This window comes from Pogona vitticeps, chromosome 2 (genome assembly GCF_051106095.1).
Source record: "Pogona vitticeps strain Pit_001003342236 chromosome 2, PviZW2.1, whole genome shotgun sequence".
Classification (NCBI taxonomy): Eukaryota; Metazoa; Chordata; class Lepidosauria; order Squamata; family Agamidae; genus Pogona; species Pogona vitticeps.
Genome location: NC_135784.1, coordinates 153,623,169 through 153,642,186, shown reverse-complemented (window position 1 = coordinate 153,642,186; position 19,018 = coordinate 153,623,169). Strand labels below are relative to the sequence as shown.

Below are 19,018 nucleotides of genomic sequence, written 5' to 3'. Positions count from 1 at the left end.
AGGTTGATGATGTCACTAACCAGGATTATTTTTTTGGAAGCTTTTCCTACTTCTGTCCTGAGACCCTCATGAGTCCTGTATAATCTTTTTCATCATTGAGAACCAGTGGGGGCTATGGGATGGGAGAAGGAAAGTTACAGCCAATAGGTGGAGGTGATTTTCAGTGATTAAAGACTTCCTCTCCCAACCCACAGCCCCAGGTTGCTGACAATGAAAGGAATGGGTTTGAACTCTGTTGCTTCTCCATGTTTTGTTGTACAGAACTGGCACAAAGCACTGCAATGTAAGAGTTTTGTCTCTTCCCCTTTGCTCTCAATGCAGGCTGCAGCCATGGCCACCTCTGCAGGGACAGTCTCTGAAGATGCTGTGGAAGAGGAGGGCGGAGGGAAAATGACCCAGAGCTCCTCTGAGGTCTCGAAGCTCAGCTCCAAGAGTGCCAAAGAGAGACGGAACAGAAGGAAGAAGCGGAAGCAGAAGGAGCTGTCAGAAGGAGAAGAAAAGGGAGACGCAGAGAAAGTGTTTAAGTCAGAATCTGAAGATGGCATGAGGAGGAAGGTCTTCCGATTGCCAGACAACAGATTAGGGAGGAAACTTTCCATCATGAACCAGGTAATACTTTCAGCCCCTGCCACTGGAATCTACATTTCCCAACCTTGTATTGGGTTGGGGATGCTAGAGAAAAAGGTTGCATGAATTCTCATCTTTTTTTCACTGTTCCCGGTAACAGTGTTTAACATTTTTGGACATTTTGTATGCTGGACTAAGTCCAGTAAAAGCTAGCTGCCATGAGCCACCCATCCCTAGCTCTGCTGTCCCTTCCCTGTGGAAGCAACATAGCTGGGGAGAGGGAAGATGTCATTTAAAATGCCAAATTGTAACTTTTGCTCCCAAGAGGCAGGTTTGCTTTGAAGTGGAGTTCAAATGATGCCACAGGCCTATAACGTGTTGTCTGTGCTTAATCTGAACACCTCTTTCAACGCACCTCAGTCCTTTCAAAATACAGAAGCAATGGTCTGTTTAATTAGCTTCTACGTCAAAGGCTTTGACTGGAAATAACTGGTGTTGTGCACTGCAGAGCATTTCAGTGGATCTGGGTGCTGAAGTGAACATCACTTTTCTTCATTACTCTGTTGCTCACGCTTGGGTACTGAAAAGCAACCAAGTGGAGATGTGTACAGTTGTTTCTTTGTTTTAAGAAGTCATTGCTCTCAAGTGCCCGTGTAGCTCTTAAAAGAAATAATGGCTTCCAAAAAAAAGAGAGAGAAATTTTCACAGCATGTTTTATAATCAGAGTAAGGCTGACAAGGTGATCAATATGGACAAAGCACGTATGGGACACTAAAGGGGCCTGTGTTCATACATATGTATGTACATACACATACTCTACATCCTTCTTTGCTTCTAAAGTCCTGCACCATGGCTTCCCTGTCTCAGTAGATGTTTATTTTTTAAAGTTATATACAATGACATATGTGTATGTCTATATATGGGCATATATCCATATACTGTATATAGTGCTGGTGTGCTGCATAGGATTTTATTTGGAACCCATCAGGAAATATTGTAAGAGGTATTGTCCCAACTGTTGCCCTAGTGGACTTGTTCTTTAGTTAACTGTGACTGAGAGAAACATCTTTTTTTGCTGCTGCTGTTGTTGTTGTTGACAATGTTTTATCACTTCTTATCTCTCTTGCATCTTTTTTCCCCCTTCTATGTGCTCGCTCGCTTGCTTTCTCTTCCAGTCACTGCTCAGCATACCAGGATCTCCATACCTTTCCCGCCACAACAGTAAAAGCAGCATCTTTAGCTTCAAGAGAGGTTTCCGTGACCCAGGTTCAGAAAATGAATTTGCAGATGATGAGCATAGCACTGTGGAGGAGAGCGAGGGCCGAAGAGACTCCCTCTTCATCCCTATCCGGGGCCATGAACGGAAGAGCAGCTACAGCGGTTACAGTGGGTACAGTCAAGGGAGCCGATCATCTCGCATCTTCCCGAGCCTCCGGCGGAATGTGAAGCGAAACAGCACTGTCGACTGCAACGGGGTTGTTTCCCTAATTGGTGGTCCAGCCTCCAACATCCCCAGCGGACGGCTTCTGCCTGAGGTGAAAATAGATAAGGCAGCTACCGATGACAGTGTAAGAAAGTCAATGAGTAGATAGTCTAGGCATGGCGGTCTGCCCTTCTTTCTGCTTTCCTGTATGCCGCCAAATGGATCCCTGATGGAATGAACGTTGGTTTGTCTAGCTACGGATGTGGTAATCTGAGCCTACTCCCCAAACTGCTTTGCTTTTAATTTTATTCACTTCCCCCCTTCTTTGATGAATTAACCTACTGACAATCTTCTTTTGCTCTTCTCTCTTCTGGTATCTAAGGAAAAAATGGCTTGGATCTTAAAAAAGAAAAAAAACCCAGAAAGAATAGTGATGGGTGATTTGTTAAATCAAATCTTCCAGATATTTCAGATTATTTACAGAATCCTCTGAGTGTGAATGGGATAAACTAATTTCCTAATCCTGCCCATAGAAGTAGGATTGTGTATAAATCTTCCTTAGTTGATTAGTATCTTTCTTTTTTAAGGAGCTTCTCTATAGCTTAAGAAACTGGATAGAGAGAAGATCTAATGTAAAATGAAACTCTTTAAGGAAGTCACTTAGGAATTTTCAGTGCAATAAGAAAGAAATGTTCTTCTCCCAGAAGTGATAGATTTGTGACTGGTCTTTATCACTTCAGACTGCAGGTCTCACATATGCAAATAAATACAACTGAGTCCTGTGGAAGAGATGGAGATTGCTAGTTTTTTCTATGGAAGGGGAGTTGTTTAAATGGAGCAAATCCTTGTTGCTCTACTGCTAGTCAAGTGAGATTCAGCTTGATATGGAAGACTCTTTAGGTGCTTCCAAATGGAGAGTTTGTATCAGTGCTGGCCGGAAGGCATTGTGGAACAGCGCAGGAGAGCAGACAACGGCAATGTCTGCCTCCCCTTGACAGATGAAGCGTGTATTATTGGAAGCACACATGGGGTGTCTCCTGATGACCTTTGTTTTCTTTTCAGTTCAGGAAAGGCATGGGTGGAGCTGCAGATGTGATTAGAATAGTAGTGGGAGTTTAGCTTCCACATATAAACAGAACCCTCCCCCTCCTGGAACTACAATCTGAAGTGGCACATATCCAATGCAACTTTGCTGCCTAAGTGAGAACTATAGCCAGAACTGAAAGTACCCTATAGATACAGAATTATCTTTGAGCTAGAACTATTGCTACTAACCCTAAACACACTTGTCCCCACTAGGACCAAATTAGGTTACTCTTTTATGAGTGAAATCCTGTTGCGCAATTCCACAAATGGGAAACACATTGCCATCAGCTAAGAAATGTCCACAGACATGTTCTGTTGCATCCTGAGTCGTTCAACTCAATGTGCTTTAAATAATGCCTGTGGAGATTTCTTAACTTCTGGCAGTTCACTTCCAGAAGTTATGCCTACTCCACAGCAGGATTTCAGCCAATGAGTATTTAGGAAGAAAAGCTTTGCATGGAATGCACAAGAAAGTGATGTTCCTATATTTATAAATTCCAAGTCCTTTTTTTCAAAACAAAACTCAAAATACATCTTACTTCATTTTAATTGTTGAAATTACTCTGCCCACTCCTTCCTCCCAGTCCCTTAAGAATGTTTGAAATCCTTCCTAGTTTCTTCCAGCTTTAATCACTACTACTTTTTTCTAGTTAGCATGTCAGTGCTCTTTCAGAATTTAGACTTCTAACAGCATGGAAGTATTATTCATTAACTGTACTGTAGCATGATGCCTGCATGGAAGAAGACTTAAGATACATCTCTATGTTATGTGATATCAATTACCTGGAAGCTCTTTTGTGCTCTGTCACAAAATCTGTTTTGAACAATACTTTGTTAGTCAAAAAGGAAAAGCCTGCCTGTAGAGAAAGGTCTTCACCTGTTTGCGGAAGGACAGCAAAGATGGGGCCAACCTGGCCTCCTGTGGGAAGGAGTTCCAGAGTCTGGAAGCAACAACAAGGAAGGTCCTCTCCTGTGTCCCCACCAAACACGCCTGTGAGGATGGTGGGACTGAGAGAAAGGCCTCCCCTGATGATCTTAACAACCAGGCAGGCTCATAAGGGAGATACTGAACTATTTTTTGAGATAGCTTGGACCCAAGTATTTAAGGCTTTAGAGGTTAAAACCAGCACTTTGAATTGTGCCTGGAAATGGATCAACAGCCAGTGGAGCCCCTGTAGCCAGCACCAGTTAACAATCTCGCTGCAGCGTTTTCGGCCACTAAAGTTTCCAAGCACTTTCCAGTGGCAACGCCACATAGAGTGCATCACAGTGATCAAGCTGGGATGTAGTACCAAAAATAAATTTAACCTTTATTTTATAGCTAAAAGCTTATTCAGTTTCCTTGTATATACATTTTTTAAACTGTATTAATGGGATATTGTGGATTTTTTAGGGTACCACTGATGTCGAAATCAAAAAGAAAGCTACTGGGTCACTCTTAGTATCAATGGACCAGCTGAATGCATCCTATGGAAGAAAAGATCGAACGAACAGTATAATGACAGTCATAACAAATACTCTTGTAGAAGGTATGTGTAATTTCTAGCAACCTGTGATCCTGTTTTCATTCATGCAAGAGATTTCCCATTATGAGGTAGTATTCCACTTTTCTTTTCTCAAACTTAAAAAGTACAGGCACAATACCCTACAGTTTCTAACTCTTAATAAGTAATCTCCAATATTGATCCTTTTCTTTCCACCCAATGTTCCTTTCTTGGAGGAAGGTCAAGATGAAAATGTAACACATGCAATATTTAAAATATATTGGTTGAAATTCCATTCCATAGCTCTGCCTATATGTTTTGTCTTCTCTCATGTTTCCAAAATATTATCTTCAGTGGCCAAAATCCTGTTTGTTGTTTCCACAAATGCAGCGGTGTACTCAAAACCTTATTTTTACTATGTAGCTTTGAATCTTTAATGGAAAAACCATAAATTTAATAATATTACTCTCTTTCTTATTTTGTTGCTTTCCTGTAGAACTGGAAGAATCCCAAAGAAAATGTCCCCCTTGCTGGTACAAATTTGCCAACATCTTTCTCATTTGGGAATGCCATCCATACTGGTTGAAGTTGAAAGAGATTGTCAACCTGATTGTCATGGACCCCTTTGTGGATTTAGCCATTACTATCTGTATTGTTTTGAATACTCTGTTCATGGCAATGGAACATCATCCCATGACCCCACAGTTTGAGCATGTCTTGGCTGTAGGAAATCTGGTAAGCAGAACCTCTTTTGGAACAGTGGTCCCCAACCTTTTTGTCACTGTGGACCGGTTGGCGGAGGACAGGGTCCATGTGTGGGGAAGGCGGGGCACCCCCCCTGCACTCGCACGCATGCGCGAAGTGGTGGGGGTGCTCGCATGGGTGCATGCGCACTCATATGCATGTGTGAAGGGGCAGGGGTGCTTGCACGGGCTCACACATGCGCAAAGGGGCTGTGCGGGTGGGGGTGCATGTGGGGGGTGGGAGATCTGTCTCTACGGACCAGTCCGGCCCAGGCCACGGACCGGCACCGGGCCGTGGACAGGGGGTTAGGGACCCCTGCTTTAGAAGGTTCTCATTGACTGGTGAACAATGAAAGATTTCTTCAAATACTGAGGCCAAACTATATGTTATGCATCATTCTAACTGACATTGATCCATAGGGGTCTCTTCCAGCTCTGCAATTCTAAGATGACGATGATTATGATGATGACTTTAATATTCCAGGGATGTGATTTTGGCAGACATTTGTGTCTGAACAATTCAGAACATGAATCACAAAATGAAGCTAGCTACTCTGCAAATTGCAAGAATCATAAAAAGTTCTGGCATGCAATAAAACAATTTGAGCAGTTAAGAAATTCCCACTTCTAATGGCATCTTCTATGTAATATATAGTTTGTTCCTAAAATCAGTATATTAATGGTATCCTACGTATGTGACTGATTACTACTTTGTTCACCTTAATAAAACAATTATTTAAATTATCTCCAGTCGTTTTTAATACAGGATTGCCAGTACTATCTAAGAGTATCAAGGTTTTTATCATAGAACAACTGAGTTGGAACGGGCCTATAAGGCCATCAAATGCAACTCCCTGCTTAATGCAGGAATCCAAATCAAAGTAGATCTGACAGATTGTTGCCCAATTTTCTCTTGAATAACCCTAGCGTTGGAGCGCTCACCACCTTCCGCAATAATTGGTTTCATTGTCGTACTGCTCTAACAGTTAAGATGTTTCTCTTAATATTCAACCTAAATCTGGCTTCCTGTAACTTGAGTCCATTGTTATGTGTTTATGGTATCTAGGTGGCATTGCTTCCCATTTTTTTCCTGGTGCTGAGACTCATATATGTGAGAGAATTCAGTGAAAATGTAACCTCTACTTACAGAAAAAAAAGATTGCCTCTTTTTCCCAATTATTCATATAATATAACCTATTCTTACTCCCAGGCCCTTTGGAAGTGATCATAATTCAGTCCAAATTGAAAGAGAATTTTAAATATTTATGTTGCCTTTTTTCATTTTAGGTTTTCACTGGAATATTTGCTGCTGAAATGTTCCTAAAACTCATAGCAATGGATCCCTACTATTATTTCCAAGAAGGGTGGAACATTTTTGATGGATTTATTGTCTCTCTCAGTTTAATGGAGCTTATGCTAGCAGATGTGGAAGGGCTTTCAGTGCTGCGATCTTTCCGACTGGTATTTCTCTTTTATTCATTACCTTTTACAATTTCCTGTATTGCACATGTTACACAATTCTTTATATACGTCTGTTGGGCCATACTGTATATTGGAATGTGTCATAACACCCCATAGGAAGTATAATTACTCTGTCCTAAGTAGCCTAAAGTAATATGAAGTGCTATTTGTTTTAGTATTGAAGAGATGGTTCTTATCCTTTTCCAAACTCTATTTACACTCCTTCAAAATACCTCAAAATATCAGTCCAGCCAGATTATGAAAAGTTGGAACTTCACTCTCTTTTTTTTTAACTGCATCAGTGCCACCAGAAAAAAAAAATATCCAGAAAGGCAAATAAAGAATTATATCCAACCGCATCCCTTAGCTGATGGGAGTCTCTTTGATCCAGTGTAGACTTTCGTCAGCAGACTGGAGAAGGAGGCAATATTTGCCAGTTTCTCATCTTGACCATTGTGCCTTCTCTCAATGGTCAAGGAGGAGGGTCTGTTTAGGGGGGCCTCCTTACACTCTGGAATACATTTTGGGGAACTGCATGGGAGATGGGAAGTGGCAGAAACCACCTCCCTCACTAATTTGCTAATGGAAGCCGCAGGTAAATCAAAGAGCACTCTGTCATCAGAAGGACACCACTGGATAGAATCCAAGATGTTAATGTGACAGACAGAGACAGTGAAATGAATGCTGGAGAGTTTAGACTTTGTACAGTAGATGTTCTCCTCCACCTCATACACTTATTGTCAGGACTCCATTCTATGGAATCTCCTTTCCACAGTAAAACCTCCATTAATTTAAAAAAAACTAAAATCATGGACTTCTCTTCTTAAAAGCAGGCACAATTAAGTGTCTTTGCTCATAAAATGTTTTATGTTTTATTCAGAGTATCAAAATATCCTTAAACAAGGCAGTTAAATAAAATTAACGTAGAAAGTATTTCTTAGCTATGAACTTGCATTATTTTCTAGCATTTGATAATTCAGTGGAATAGCCGATCCATCCCCGTGCACACAAAGATATTTGTTTGTTTTAAATATTTATAGGGCACTATTTAGGGCCAAGGCATCTCAAGGCAGTTCGTATTTTAAAAAATGAATACAACTCCATTGGAATATAAGCATATTAAAACAGCAGTTAAGCATACAACAGATCAACTCCATACTCATGTAGAATTAATTTAAACAGTTAGGAAAAGGCAATTATAAAACTGTCAGTTTAAAACAGTATAACCAATTGCAGTATAACCAATTTTTAAAAGTCATTTAAAAATTCAGTATATTCTCTTAGTTAAATTGTCCTAGGGATAAATGGCTCTTCAAAACCCATTTGAAAGTTAGCCAAAGGTATGCCATTCAGAGTGAGTTCCACAAAAATGGTGCCAACACTGTCAAGGTCCTGATCTTAATGATATCAGCAGAACCAGAGATCAGAATGTTATTTTTTAAATGAACTTCTGTTACTCATGACTTTTAGACAAGAAGAACGGTGTTACTGTCTTCAGTTGCTCCATCCATAAAAGTCATTATTTATTTATTTTATTTTATTTATTTTTATTTATTTAATTTATATGCCCCCAACTCTACCCAGAGGTAGAGTGGGCAGCATATAAATTGTGTGTTATTAATAGTCTCTGCCACCATTTTAAGCATCTGAGGAAAAATACGGGGGGGGGGGGAATCTCTAGTTCCTTTTTAGTGGCCAGTTATGATACAGAACCTGGAGAATACTTATAAACATATAAAAGCTGAAACAAAGCAGTGCATTTCTTGCTACTTAGGACTGATAAGAGAATAGCATAAAACTTGAAAAATCCTGTCTAAATGTCAGCAAAAATGCCCTAAAATGCCCTTTTAAAGAAACATTTGAAAGTAGCTTTTAAAAAATTATTTTTTACATCAAAAAGTGGTTTTGTTGTGAATTTTCACAAGATGATGTTGTGTTTGTTGTTGCTTTGAGTTATTTACTGCCCCATACTGCTCTGGGTGGTTTGCAGTATAATTATGCAAAGAACACTTTGTACCGAGGCAAGTTGGGTATTCCGTTTGTTGAACTTGGAAGGGTGGAATGCTGAGTCACCTCAACTGTCAGTATTAAACTCAGGCCATGAGCAGAGGCTTGATGGCAGTACTGCAGTTTAACCGCTTGCCATGATGTTTGACCATATGAGAGGAAAAATAACTATTAACGTTCTTCTTATCAACAGAATAAACACTGCAAAGAGACATGGGCTATTAGTCTCACAATAAAGGAGACAGAGGCTGTTAAAAAAACAACTAACCTTTATTAAGAGAGTTGCATTCAGGATAGAAAACTCTAAATCCCAGTTCTCAGTAGAAAGACATATGCCATGAAGGGCACAGGGGAGAGAAGCAGCAACAGCTCTGTTCCTTAGAGAAGCATGAAAAGAAGAAAGCAAAACTGATCGACAGACCCTTAAAATATCAGTCAATAAATGCAGCAGGAACAGAGATGGGCACAAACTGCGGTTCAACAGTTCAGCCTGGTTTGGTGCGGCACCCGCGCAGGGTGTTCCATGGGTGTCGTACGCTCCCTGCCTCCTCTGGGCAATTGCTCATTCACCACCACCAGCGTCCTTCCCTCCTCCGCCTCCTCTGGCAATTGCCCACTCAAAGGCAGTGTTACGGACTTTCCTGCCCCACCTCTGGGCACTGCACTGAACCAGGATGAACCACCAGACCATGGTCTAAGCAGAAAGTATAGATGAGAGAGTCTTCTAAAGCAGTGGTTCTTAACCTTTGTTACTCGGATGCTTTTGAACTGCAACTCCCAGAAACCCCAACCAGCACAGTTGGTGGTGAAGGCTTCTGGGAGTTGCAGTCCAAAACTCCTGAGTAACCCAAGGTTAAGAACCAGTGATCTAAAGGAAGACACAATCGCTGGCTTTTCTACTCTCAAATGTCCCTTGTGGTCATCTGGGCTGGATAGATGCTAAGAGGTGAAGCTTGGAGGATGCCAGGCCAACAATAACTACTTCTGACATAGCTTTCTAAATGTACAGTAATTTACTTACACTCTTGTTACCAAAAACAAAACAGTTGCAGATACCTGTTGTTATTAGTTGCTTACAAGCTCTAAGCAGGACTTCAGAAACATATCTTTAAGTCACAAATGTATGTTAGTTCTTTGTATTTGACTGGGCCTCCCAAATGAGGATTAACATCAAGAAATAATATACATTAAGTAAAAAATGCAAAAGTAAGTGAAAAATGCTGTGGTGGGAAAGCTCGATTGTCTCCTAAAATTAGTTGTTGTCTTTGTTTAGCTCACATGGAATAGGTTTTTATGCATTTCGTAGGCATCTGTTAGTGACAGCAGTTGCAGAACGTGACTTTCAGGTTGAAAATTTCCCAACCTTTGCCCATAAACATCACTCTACTGATTTCTTCTCTTGCTTTCTTCTTTAAAGCAATATTTTCTCTCTTTTCTCTCTTTCTCTACTTCACCATAATCAAGTTGAGAGTCTTCAAGCTGGCAAAATCATGGCCAACTCTAAACATGTTGATAAAAATCATTGGTAACTCAGTGGGTGCCTTGGGGAACCTGACCTTGGTGCTGGCCATCATCGTGTTCATATTTGCTGTGGTGGGAATGCAGCTATTTGGGAAGAGCTACAAAGAATGTGTCTGCAAGATCAACCCCGACTGTGAGCTTCCACGATGGCACATGAACGACTTCTTCCACTCTTTCCTTATCGTCTTCCGTGTACTGTGTGGGGAATGGATTGAAACCATGTGGGACTGTATGGAAGTGGCGGGACAGGCAATGTGCCTTATTGTCTTCATGATGGTGATGGTCATTGGAAATTTGGTGGTCAGTAAATATCCCTGATTGCTTCTGAGTGGGAAATGAATAGCTGTCTTGTCACACAGTGAAAACAGTGTTACAGTGAAAAAGAATTCACTGTTTATGTTTCAGGCTGTGCCGCTAAGATTGCTAAGATTTGCTTGTTTGGATGCTTTAAGGCCCAACCTTCAGGGTTGCCCATGGACAAAGAACTAGTCAGAATGAGGTAGAATGTGTGCTGTGCCAATGCAGTGCTGTGACCTATAAAGTAAAAATAATCAACCTCTTGGATCAGACCAGAAGATCATCTGGTTCCTATCAACATAACGCCAGTTGTCTCGCAGAAGCCCATGACCAGCAGTCCCCTCCCTTTTTCGTTCATTCTTCATGACTCCTACTCAGAGGCTTACTGCCTCTGAACCAAGACCAATGGCATTGTCAAAACCTGAAAACATTACACAGAAAAGTCATTTTTGTTTCCCTATTTAAAAAAAAAATAAGCACGTTACTGATAGCATAAGTTGCAACTAACTAGTAAAGCAACCCCTTTTAATGCTTTGGTTTTGGAAGTTTTAAAGTGACAACAAAACATCAAAAAATATCCAATCTTCCCCTAAAGGACATTTTGCAAGAGCTCACCAATTTTGCAAAATTTGCAAAATTTACATAATTTGTAAAATTTGCAAAATTTACATCATCATTGTCAAGACATTATAAAAGAAGACTCCATCATTCCATAGGGTAATTTAATGTTTTATTTTTTAAAAAAGAAAAACTTATCAGCATTTTTATTGCTGTTCACATTGTAATTTTCTCCTAAACTTTGCACATACTACCCATCTTGCCCCCACAGTTGTAGTAAAAGCATACTGCTGAAATATTTTACATGTTATTTCTTCTGGCTAGCTCTCCATAATTTTCGATATATTTTTCCCTTGAATCGATATTTGCCATTTTTATTTTTCCATAAAAGGCTAGTGTAGATGCATGGAATCAGCTGTTCTTGAGAGCAAAAAGGCCACACTATGTTCTTATTTTTACTATGTGTGATAAATGTAGCAAATTATAAACTGCCTAAAAATAAATTATTCAAATTCAACCTGCTTTACTGCTGGTTAAATAAGTAAGATTTAATAATGCAGTAGCTAAATAAAATCTTGATTTCCTTTCAAGGGGGATGATATATATAAAATATATAAAATATAGTTTTATATAGTATATAAAAGTCGGGAATCTATATATTCCCGTCTTTTATATACTGTATAAAAGACGGGAATTAAACTCTCTTTGCTAACTGCAGTGGGATAGTGATAATGTTGTATTTTTTAACAAGGTAGTCATGTTCGTCTATTTAAGCGTGTATGGCAAAATGAAAAGAACAGGTAGTTGTATCTTGGAGACCGACAGATTTATTTCTGTATTTATTTCTGTGTTACAATCCACTTCCTCAGACCCATTATATTTTCTTCCTGCTATAAATCAAACAAATTATTTTTGCTATAATATTTTATAGCTGATCTCAGTTCAGAAAAGAATTTGTTTTCTTTTCTTTAATCAGCACCCCATAACTATATTGCTAAGAACAGAAAACATGCAAAAAATTTGCTTTCTGATGGGGGCAAATTAACTGAAAAACCCCACAGCTCTCCTCTGTAGTCAGAGGGGCTTAGCTTTTAAGCAGAAGAATGAGAAATTGAGAAAGGACTTAGGTAGGCTTGCTTTTTTACTGTTTTATTTTCTGTGTTTATGTACACCACCTTTCTGCTTACTCAAGACAGTTTACAACTGAAATAAATATCCTACCATCTTGCAGAGGGATCATACAAAAGGAGTGGTGGGTGGGGAAGGAAGAGGACAATAAGCAGTCCAAGTAATCTGATTTTTGTCTAATGTTGCATAGTTATAATAGTCAGGTAGAATGAATAGTGCTCCTGAAGGGGAGTGTTTCTTGGCAGGGAGGAATCATCTTGCATTTGGTCTCCAAGTCACTTGAATGAGCCTTTCTGTCTCATCTCTGCCACCGGTGTTCCCAGGTGGAGGGGTGACACTTTGACGAAGACATTACCAATTCACTAAACAGGAGGTGTTGGGAATCATGGCTTCATCTGCCTATTCTATTTCTTCAGGTCCTGAACCTATTCTTGGCCTTGTTGCTGAGCTCCTTCAGTGCTGACAACCTTGCAGCAACAGATGATGATGGAGAGATGAACAACCTGCAGATCTCTGTCATCCGAATCAAGAAGGGCATCGCCTGGGTGAAGATTAAAGCGCATGAGTTTGTGCAGGCCCATTTTAAGCAGAGGGAGGCAGATGAAGTGAAGCCATTGGATGAGTTGTATGACAAGAAAATGAATTGCATTGCCAACCACATGGGGGCTGATATTAATCGGGAGATTGATTATCAGAAGAATGGCAATGGGACCACCAGTGGCATCGGCAGCAGTGTGGAAAAGTACATCATTGATGAAGACCACATGTCTTTTATCAATAACCCAAACCTCACTGTCCGTGTCCCAATAGCTGTTGGAGAATCAGACTTTGAGAACCTCAACACAGAGGATTTCAGCAGTGATACTGACCCCGATGGTAGCAAAGAGGTATGGGGGGGATCCATGCTTTCTCCTAGACCACTTTCTCATACCATAGATTTTTTTTTTGACAGGGACTATGAAAGAGCTCATGCAGTTTCAAACAACCTTCCCTCGCCAGCACTCTGCAAACTTGCAAGCCAGATGCCAGTTTGAATGCATAGACATCAGAAGAGGATGTTTATGGAAAGTACAGCATGAGAGTGGCAGGAAGGAAGCCTGGCCTCTTTTTCCTTGACCCTGCAGGCCATGTGTATATGGAGTCATCTGAGGACTCCTATAGCTTTGATCAAATGGTGGTCACACATTTACTGAGGGAACCAGTTAAGAAGCCACACTCTGCCTCGTGTGATAATTCATGAGGCAGAAGGGTAGAAGATTCTTTGTAAGATTTAAAGGCCCACTCTAAGATATTTAGATGTATTCAAGATAATTGCAAAACAAGGGTGGTTTTAAGACCATTAATTATGATTATTATAGTAGTGTGTTGAGCTTGAACCAAGTGATTCCACTGCTGTTAACTATTATCTGTTTTTTAAGCCAATAGATTTGTTCCTTGAGCTTGTATACCTACTACATAGGGTGATGTGGTTGTTTGTAATAACAGTCACAGAGTATGGAGAACAAATAAGAATGAGACTTCACACACTCTAGGAGATCCATGATGGGATATCTCCCAGCACCATCTTTTTTGCTACTAAACAGCTAAACAGGCACAGATGACAGTAAATGTGACTAGGAAAATAATGCAGAAAGAGAGGCATTCACCTATCTCCCTTGCCAGCTGATTTTTAAAATCAAAAGCCCCCAGCGCCATCTACTGTTGGCACTGTCCAGCTTTGTGATGTGGGGATGATGTTAATCAAGATGTCGGAGGTAGATTATACCCTTTTGCTTCTCAGACTTTTGGCTCAAACATTCTGTAATGAGATTTAATCTGTTTTTATCAGTTTAATTTCTGATATATCTTCTGTTTAAGGACTACATAAATATACCCCTTCCACCTGGATGCATCTTTTACAGTTGTTTCATGCACACCCATGGCAACAGCTTCAAAGTGGAAGATTTACTGCAGAATTCTTATATACCTGATTTGGCTGGAAATATGGATGGTCCATACCAAATAACAATATCTAAAGAGCAGGAACGGGGATCCACCCTTGTCCAGCTCTGGCCTCCCTAATTGTTGCCATTGGTTCTGCCATCGTTGTCTATCCAATCACAAGATGTTGCCATAGTTGTGACAGAAGTGCTTGTAATGCAGCACCAGTGATCAGATATAGGAGGCATCCTTTGCAGTGCTTATTATAATTGATACTGTACCAGAATGCATGCTTATCTCTGAAATCGGTGAGCAACATAAAGTTTTCTATGCTTTAAAGTGAAACTCCCTTCTCTCCTGTTTTGTTGGAGGATTATTTGTGCTCTGTTGATTGTGTTTTAGAAGCTTAGAAGGCTTCTAAAAGGTGTTTTCTAATTTACAATATCTGTGTTTGTGATAGTTTTGGTTGTTCTTTATTGCTGTTTTTAAAGAAACTGGATGATACTAGTTCATCCGAAGGCAGCACCATTGATATAAAGCCAGAGGCAGAAGAGGTTCCTGTGGAAGCGCCGGAAGAATATCTGGATCCAGATGCATGTTTTACAGAAGGTAATCTTCAGTACACTTTTATGTTGGGGTTCTTAATTTGCAGACCACTTTCCTTCCTCTTGAACTTTGGAGTGTGTCCATCTCCTAGGCTTGATGCCATACAAATATACATTTTACATATACAGTGGTGCCTCGCATAGCGAGGTTAATCTGTTCCGGATTAACCTTCGCTATAGCAAAACATCGCTAAACGGAATTTAAAAAGCCATAGAAACGCATTGAACTTTGTTCAATGCGTTCCTATGGTTTGAAAACTCACAGTTAAGCGAGGTTCTGTCATAGCGCCGCCATTTTCGCGCCCTCGGTAAGCGAGGGCAGGGCACGAAAATGCAGCGCGGACCTTCCGGTGGCCATTTTGGAACCGCCGATCAGCTGTTCTCCCCTGCTTCGTTATGCGATATTCGCTAAGCGAATCGCTTAGCGAATATCGCAAAGCAAAAAATCCCCATAGGGGCCATCGCTGAGCGAATGCTCCAGCGATGGCCCAGAGCGCCTCGTTAAGCGATTTCATCGCTCAGTGAGGCGCTCGTTAAGCGAGGCACCACTGTATATTTTTAAAAATTGTAATGTTATTTTTGAAGAAACATAGCTGACACTGCAGAATTTCTTGTTAAGGACGTTGAATCCATTTATTAAGGACAGGTGATGCATCTTGTAACTTTAGCACATTTTACTACAGCAACTTGTATTTCTGTTTCAAACTCCTGTGCCCCTGGCAGAGTAATAAAATTGCCAGATCCCATTCAACTGAGCCACTCGCATAGTGTTTACAGATGGGCACAATCCGCAGTTTGACATTTTTGCACAGTTTGGCAGGTCAGGCCCACAGGTGTTGCATGAGCACCCCAGACTACCCACACCACCTCCTCTCACAGGCACCTACTAAGAGTCAGCACCATGGACTTCCCTGCCTCACCTCCTCCTCAGAGTGGGCACCCATGGAAGGAGGCGGGTGGGTAATCCAGGTCACCTGCACAACACCTGTAGGCCTTATCCAATGAACTGTGCCAAAGCACCACACCATGGTTCAGGCACATCTCTAACAGTGATCCATTGATCAAGTGTTTCAGCAATTTTTGGAGCTTGTGTAAGGAGGTACGTATCTATTACTCCTTGTGATAACAGAGCCCCTGTTTGTTTAAATTGGTGATTTGCACAGTCTCTGCTCATGCAGCAGCAAAGGCAGGAGGCCTGGTGGAACTTGGTAGGCAGAGGTTCATAAGGGTTTCAGCGCTTGATGTTTGATACTTGCCTGTGAAAAAATATATATCACTCCATAGGGTTACCCAGCCGGGGAGGGAAAAATATGTAGGAGAGAAATGTTCTATATTAATTTGACCGTTTGGGACAAAAAAATGGTAGAATAATGTCTTACAGACATTGTGTGTTTGTTGGTTTGGCTTGGTTTTGTGGCAAATGTTTTAATAGATGTTGCCTCTCTCAGGAAGCTTATTCTAACTTTTTACCTGTAGGCTGTGTGCAAAAGTTCAAATGCTGCCAAGTTAGTATTGAAGATGGTCTGGGCAAATCTTGGTGGAATCTGCGGAAAACTTGCTTTCTCATTGTGGAGCATAACTGGTTTGAGACATTCATTATCTTCATGATCTTACTGAGCAGTGGAGCTTTGGTAAGCAAGACTTTAATTTCTCTGGGTCTTGCCACAGAGCAAGTCTCAACAATATATGCAATGTGTGAAGGCATTTCATGGGTCTGGGGGATTTTAAAGCTAAATAACAGGTGCAGAGTGAGTCTAGATTGGAACTATGGGGATCACTCCTGTCCTCATGTATTGGCCCCAATAAAATTACCCCTTTACCAAGATGATACTGAATCCCAAGAGAGGATGGGGTGAGGTGCCCCCTTTGAATCATTTTGCAAAGTCCACAAATAATACCCTACTGACCTTTGCAAAGAAAGAAGGCCAAGTTAAAAAGATCTTGGTATTTTCTTTTACAAATGTGTGATAGTAGAGACTCCATCATAAGAATGGCTTCCTGCCATCTGCTCTGCTGACACAAGCACATTCATTGTTAAGTGGCCACAGTTAAAAGTGATGACTTGCATGTGTTGAAGAGCTATTGAAACTCCAAATGCCACAAGCCAAATTCTCTTGTCATTTCACCTTGCTTCAGATGCAATACATCAGTGCAGTAAACAGTCTTAATGGTCAATTCCTGCATGACCACAACAACATGAGACACACCAGTGTGTACCTGGAACACACAGAGAAATGTCCATCTGAAGGAGCCATGTGGATTAGACAGATGTCATAATCTTTCCAGGGGCCAATATAACCCCACTTCATTCCTAAAGATTAGGGCAATATTGGCATGAGAAAGAACACTTACATTTCATATGGTTCCCTCCTATAGACAGAGATCACCAGAACAGTATGGATTCTAACCACATGAAAGCAGTATCTGCGCCTCTACAAGATGTCAACTTATTAACCAAGAGTTGAGGAATTAGCAACTTGCATATAAATATGTGAACAGGGTGCTTAGTGAGCATGTATTCCATGAAAGCTTTCTACAACTCTTTGGACTCGATTTTCATTTTCAGCCTATTCTACTGGCTGATCAGACTTAATAATTATTATTTCCTTCTTATTACTTAGGCCTTTGAGGATATTTACATTGAACAGAGAAAGACCATTCGGACTGTCCTGGAATATGCTGACAAAGTCTTCACTTACATCTTTATCCTGGAAATGTTGTTGAAATGGTGTGCCTATGGATTTGTGAAGTTCTTCACTAATGCCTGGTGTTGGCTAGATTTCCTCATTGTAGCAGTAGGTATCACTTTGTTTCTTCATACAGTACAAAATCTTCTAGGTGCCTGGGGTTATTCTTCTGTCTGAAATAAATGAAGCTTATTGATATTGCTCCTGTAGTACTCTATATCTGGCCATCAAGACAAACCACCCTATGGAAATTATCAAAATACATCCTCTTCTCTAGCACTTCACAGTGGAGAAAGATAGGGAATTGAAGATTTTCCCAAGCTTCACTTTCAGGTCTCCCTTTTCATTGGTGGCATCTAAATGTTGATTGAAATTGAGAAAGAGCAGAGAAGCAGTAAACTAATAAACAGTAGCATGGCAAGGAAACCCAGCTTCTACTGACCAGACAAAAGATTATATTCATTACCCCTGTGCTATTCCACAGTGCAGAGGGGAAAGATCATTTAAGAACACACACACAAACAAATGCAAATACAAATTTCATGTTAAAAGGTTGTTGATTTTCCCACTTAAGTAATTCTTGTAATAACACTGTTCTTTCTGACAAAACTGGTCAATACTGCAGTTAAGGATGGGCCTTTTGTATTGAAACAAAACGAATGTACAGTAAAGGCAAAAAGTGCTTCTTTTTCATGTTCTTTCATCTGTTACCAAAAGAGACCCTCTAACAGGAATGATTCATGTTAATGAAAAGCAGATACACAAAACATGAATGTTTCCTTCATGCTTCCCTCTTTTATTTAACTTTCATGCTTTGTCTGTTAAATCACCCAAGAAACTTATCATTTGAGTTTTACAAGGGCTGCTATCAGCAGCCAGTCAGAATGTCCTGGAAGGAGCAGGAAGTTTGAATCTGTGAAAGGGGCTGTATTGGCTGGAACCTCGTGAGGAGTGCTCTCCCTTCGCTTCAGTTGTCCTTTGTGCATATGCAAGCTCCCTGTGCTCTCTATCTTGGATTCTGCTGCCTGCCACCCTCTCTCTATGCCTCCTTTTTAGATCCTTGCCTTTTCTTCCCTTGATTTTTGAGGAAGTTCTGCCCATTTCTTTGTATTATTATTTGCTATTGCTGCTAAATAAATTGTATTTGCCAGTGTGCATCCTTTTCTGCATTTTTCCCCCTGGTTTCTTTGTGGCTTCCCGCCGCGCTGCCCCGGATTCTTTACATTCTTTGATTATTTCTTCCTCCTGTCTGGTCTACCTGCTGCTGCTTGCTGGATCAAAGAAGGGAAGTCTTCAGTTTGTAGGGGGGCAAATACCACCCCATATTCTGGGAATTTTGATTTGCAGTGTGGGCTTTGATTGTATCTTTTGATTTTATTTGCTTGCTTGCTTGCTTGCTTTTTTTCTTGGTTTTTGGGAGTAGGGGCTCTGCTTGAAGAGGGTTGAGGGTTTTTTTTGGTTTTGTTTATTTTTGTTTTGCTCATTTCCCTCTTCTCTTTGTGGTGCTTTCCCTGTTTGGTTGTTCTGGGTT

At 40.6% G+C, this 19,018-nt stretch overlaps 1 protein-coding gene across 3 annotated transcripts in view; it reads left to right on the top strand.

Moving 5' to 3' along the window:
• SCN8A (sodium voltage-gated channel alpha subunit 8) overlaps positions 1-19,018 on the top strand; it is a 116,269-nt gene that overhangs the window by 69,828 nt on the left and 27,423 nt on the right. For all 3 annotated transcript variants that reach the window (XM_078384414.1, XM_078384415.1, XM_078384416.1), the window contains 10 exons: positions 322-609; positions 1,743-2,102; positions 4,470-4,605; positions 5,057-5,295; positions 6,591-6,764; positions 10,236-10,592; positions 12,692-13,162; positions 14,687-14,804; positions 16,277-16,431; positions 17,422-17,595. In XM_078384414.1, coding sequence (XP_078240540.1) covers positions 322-609; positions 1,743-2,102; positions 4,470-4,605; positions 5,057-5,295; positions 6,591-6,764; positions 10,236-10,592; positions 12,692-13,162; positions 14,687-14,804; positions 16,277-16,431; positions 17,422-17,595 — 2,472 coding nt within the window. The remainder of the gene's footprint in view (positions 1-321; positions 610-1,742; positions 2,103-4,469; positions 4,606-5,056; positions 5,296-6,590; positions 6,765-10,235; positions 10,593-12,691; positions 13,163-14,686; positions 14,805-16,276; positions 16,432-17,421; positions 17,596-19,018) is intronic.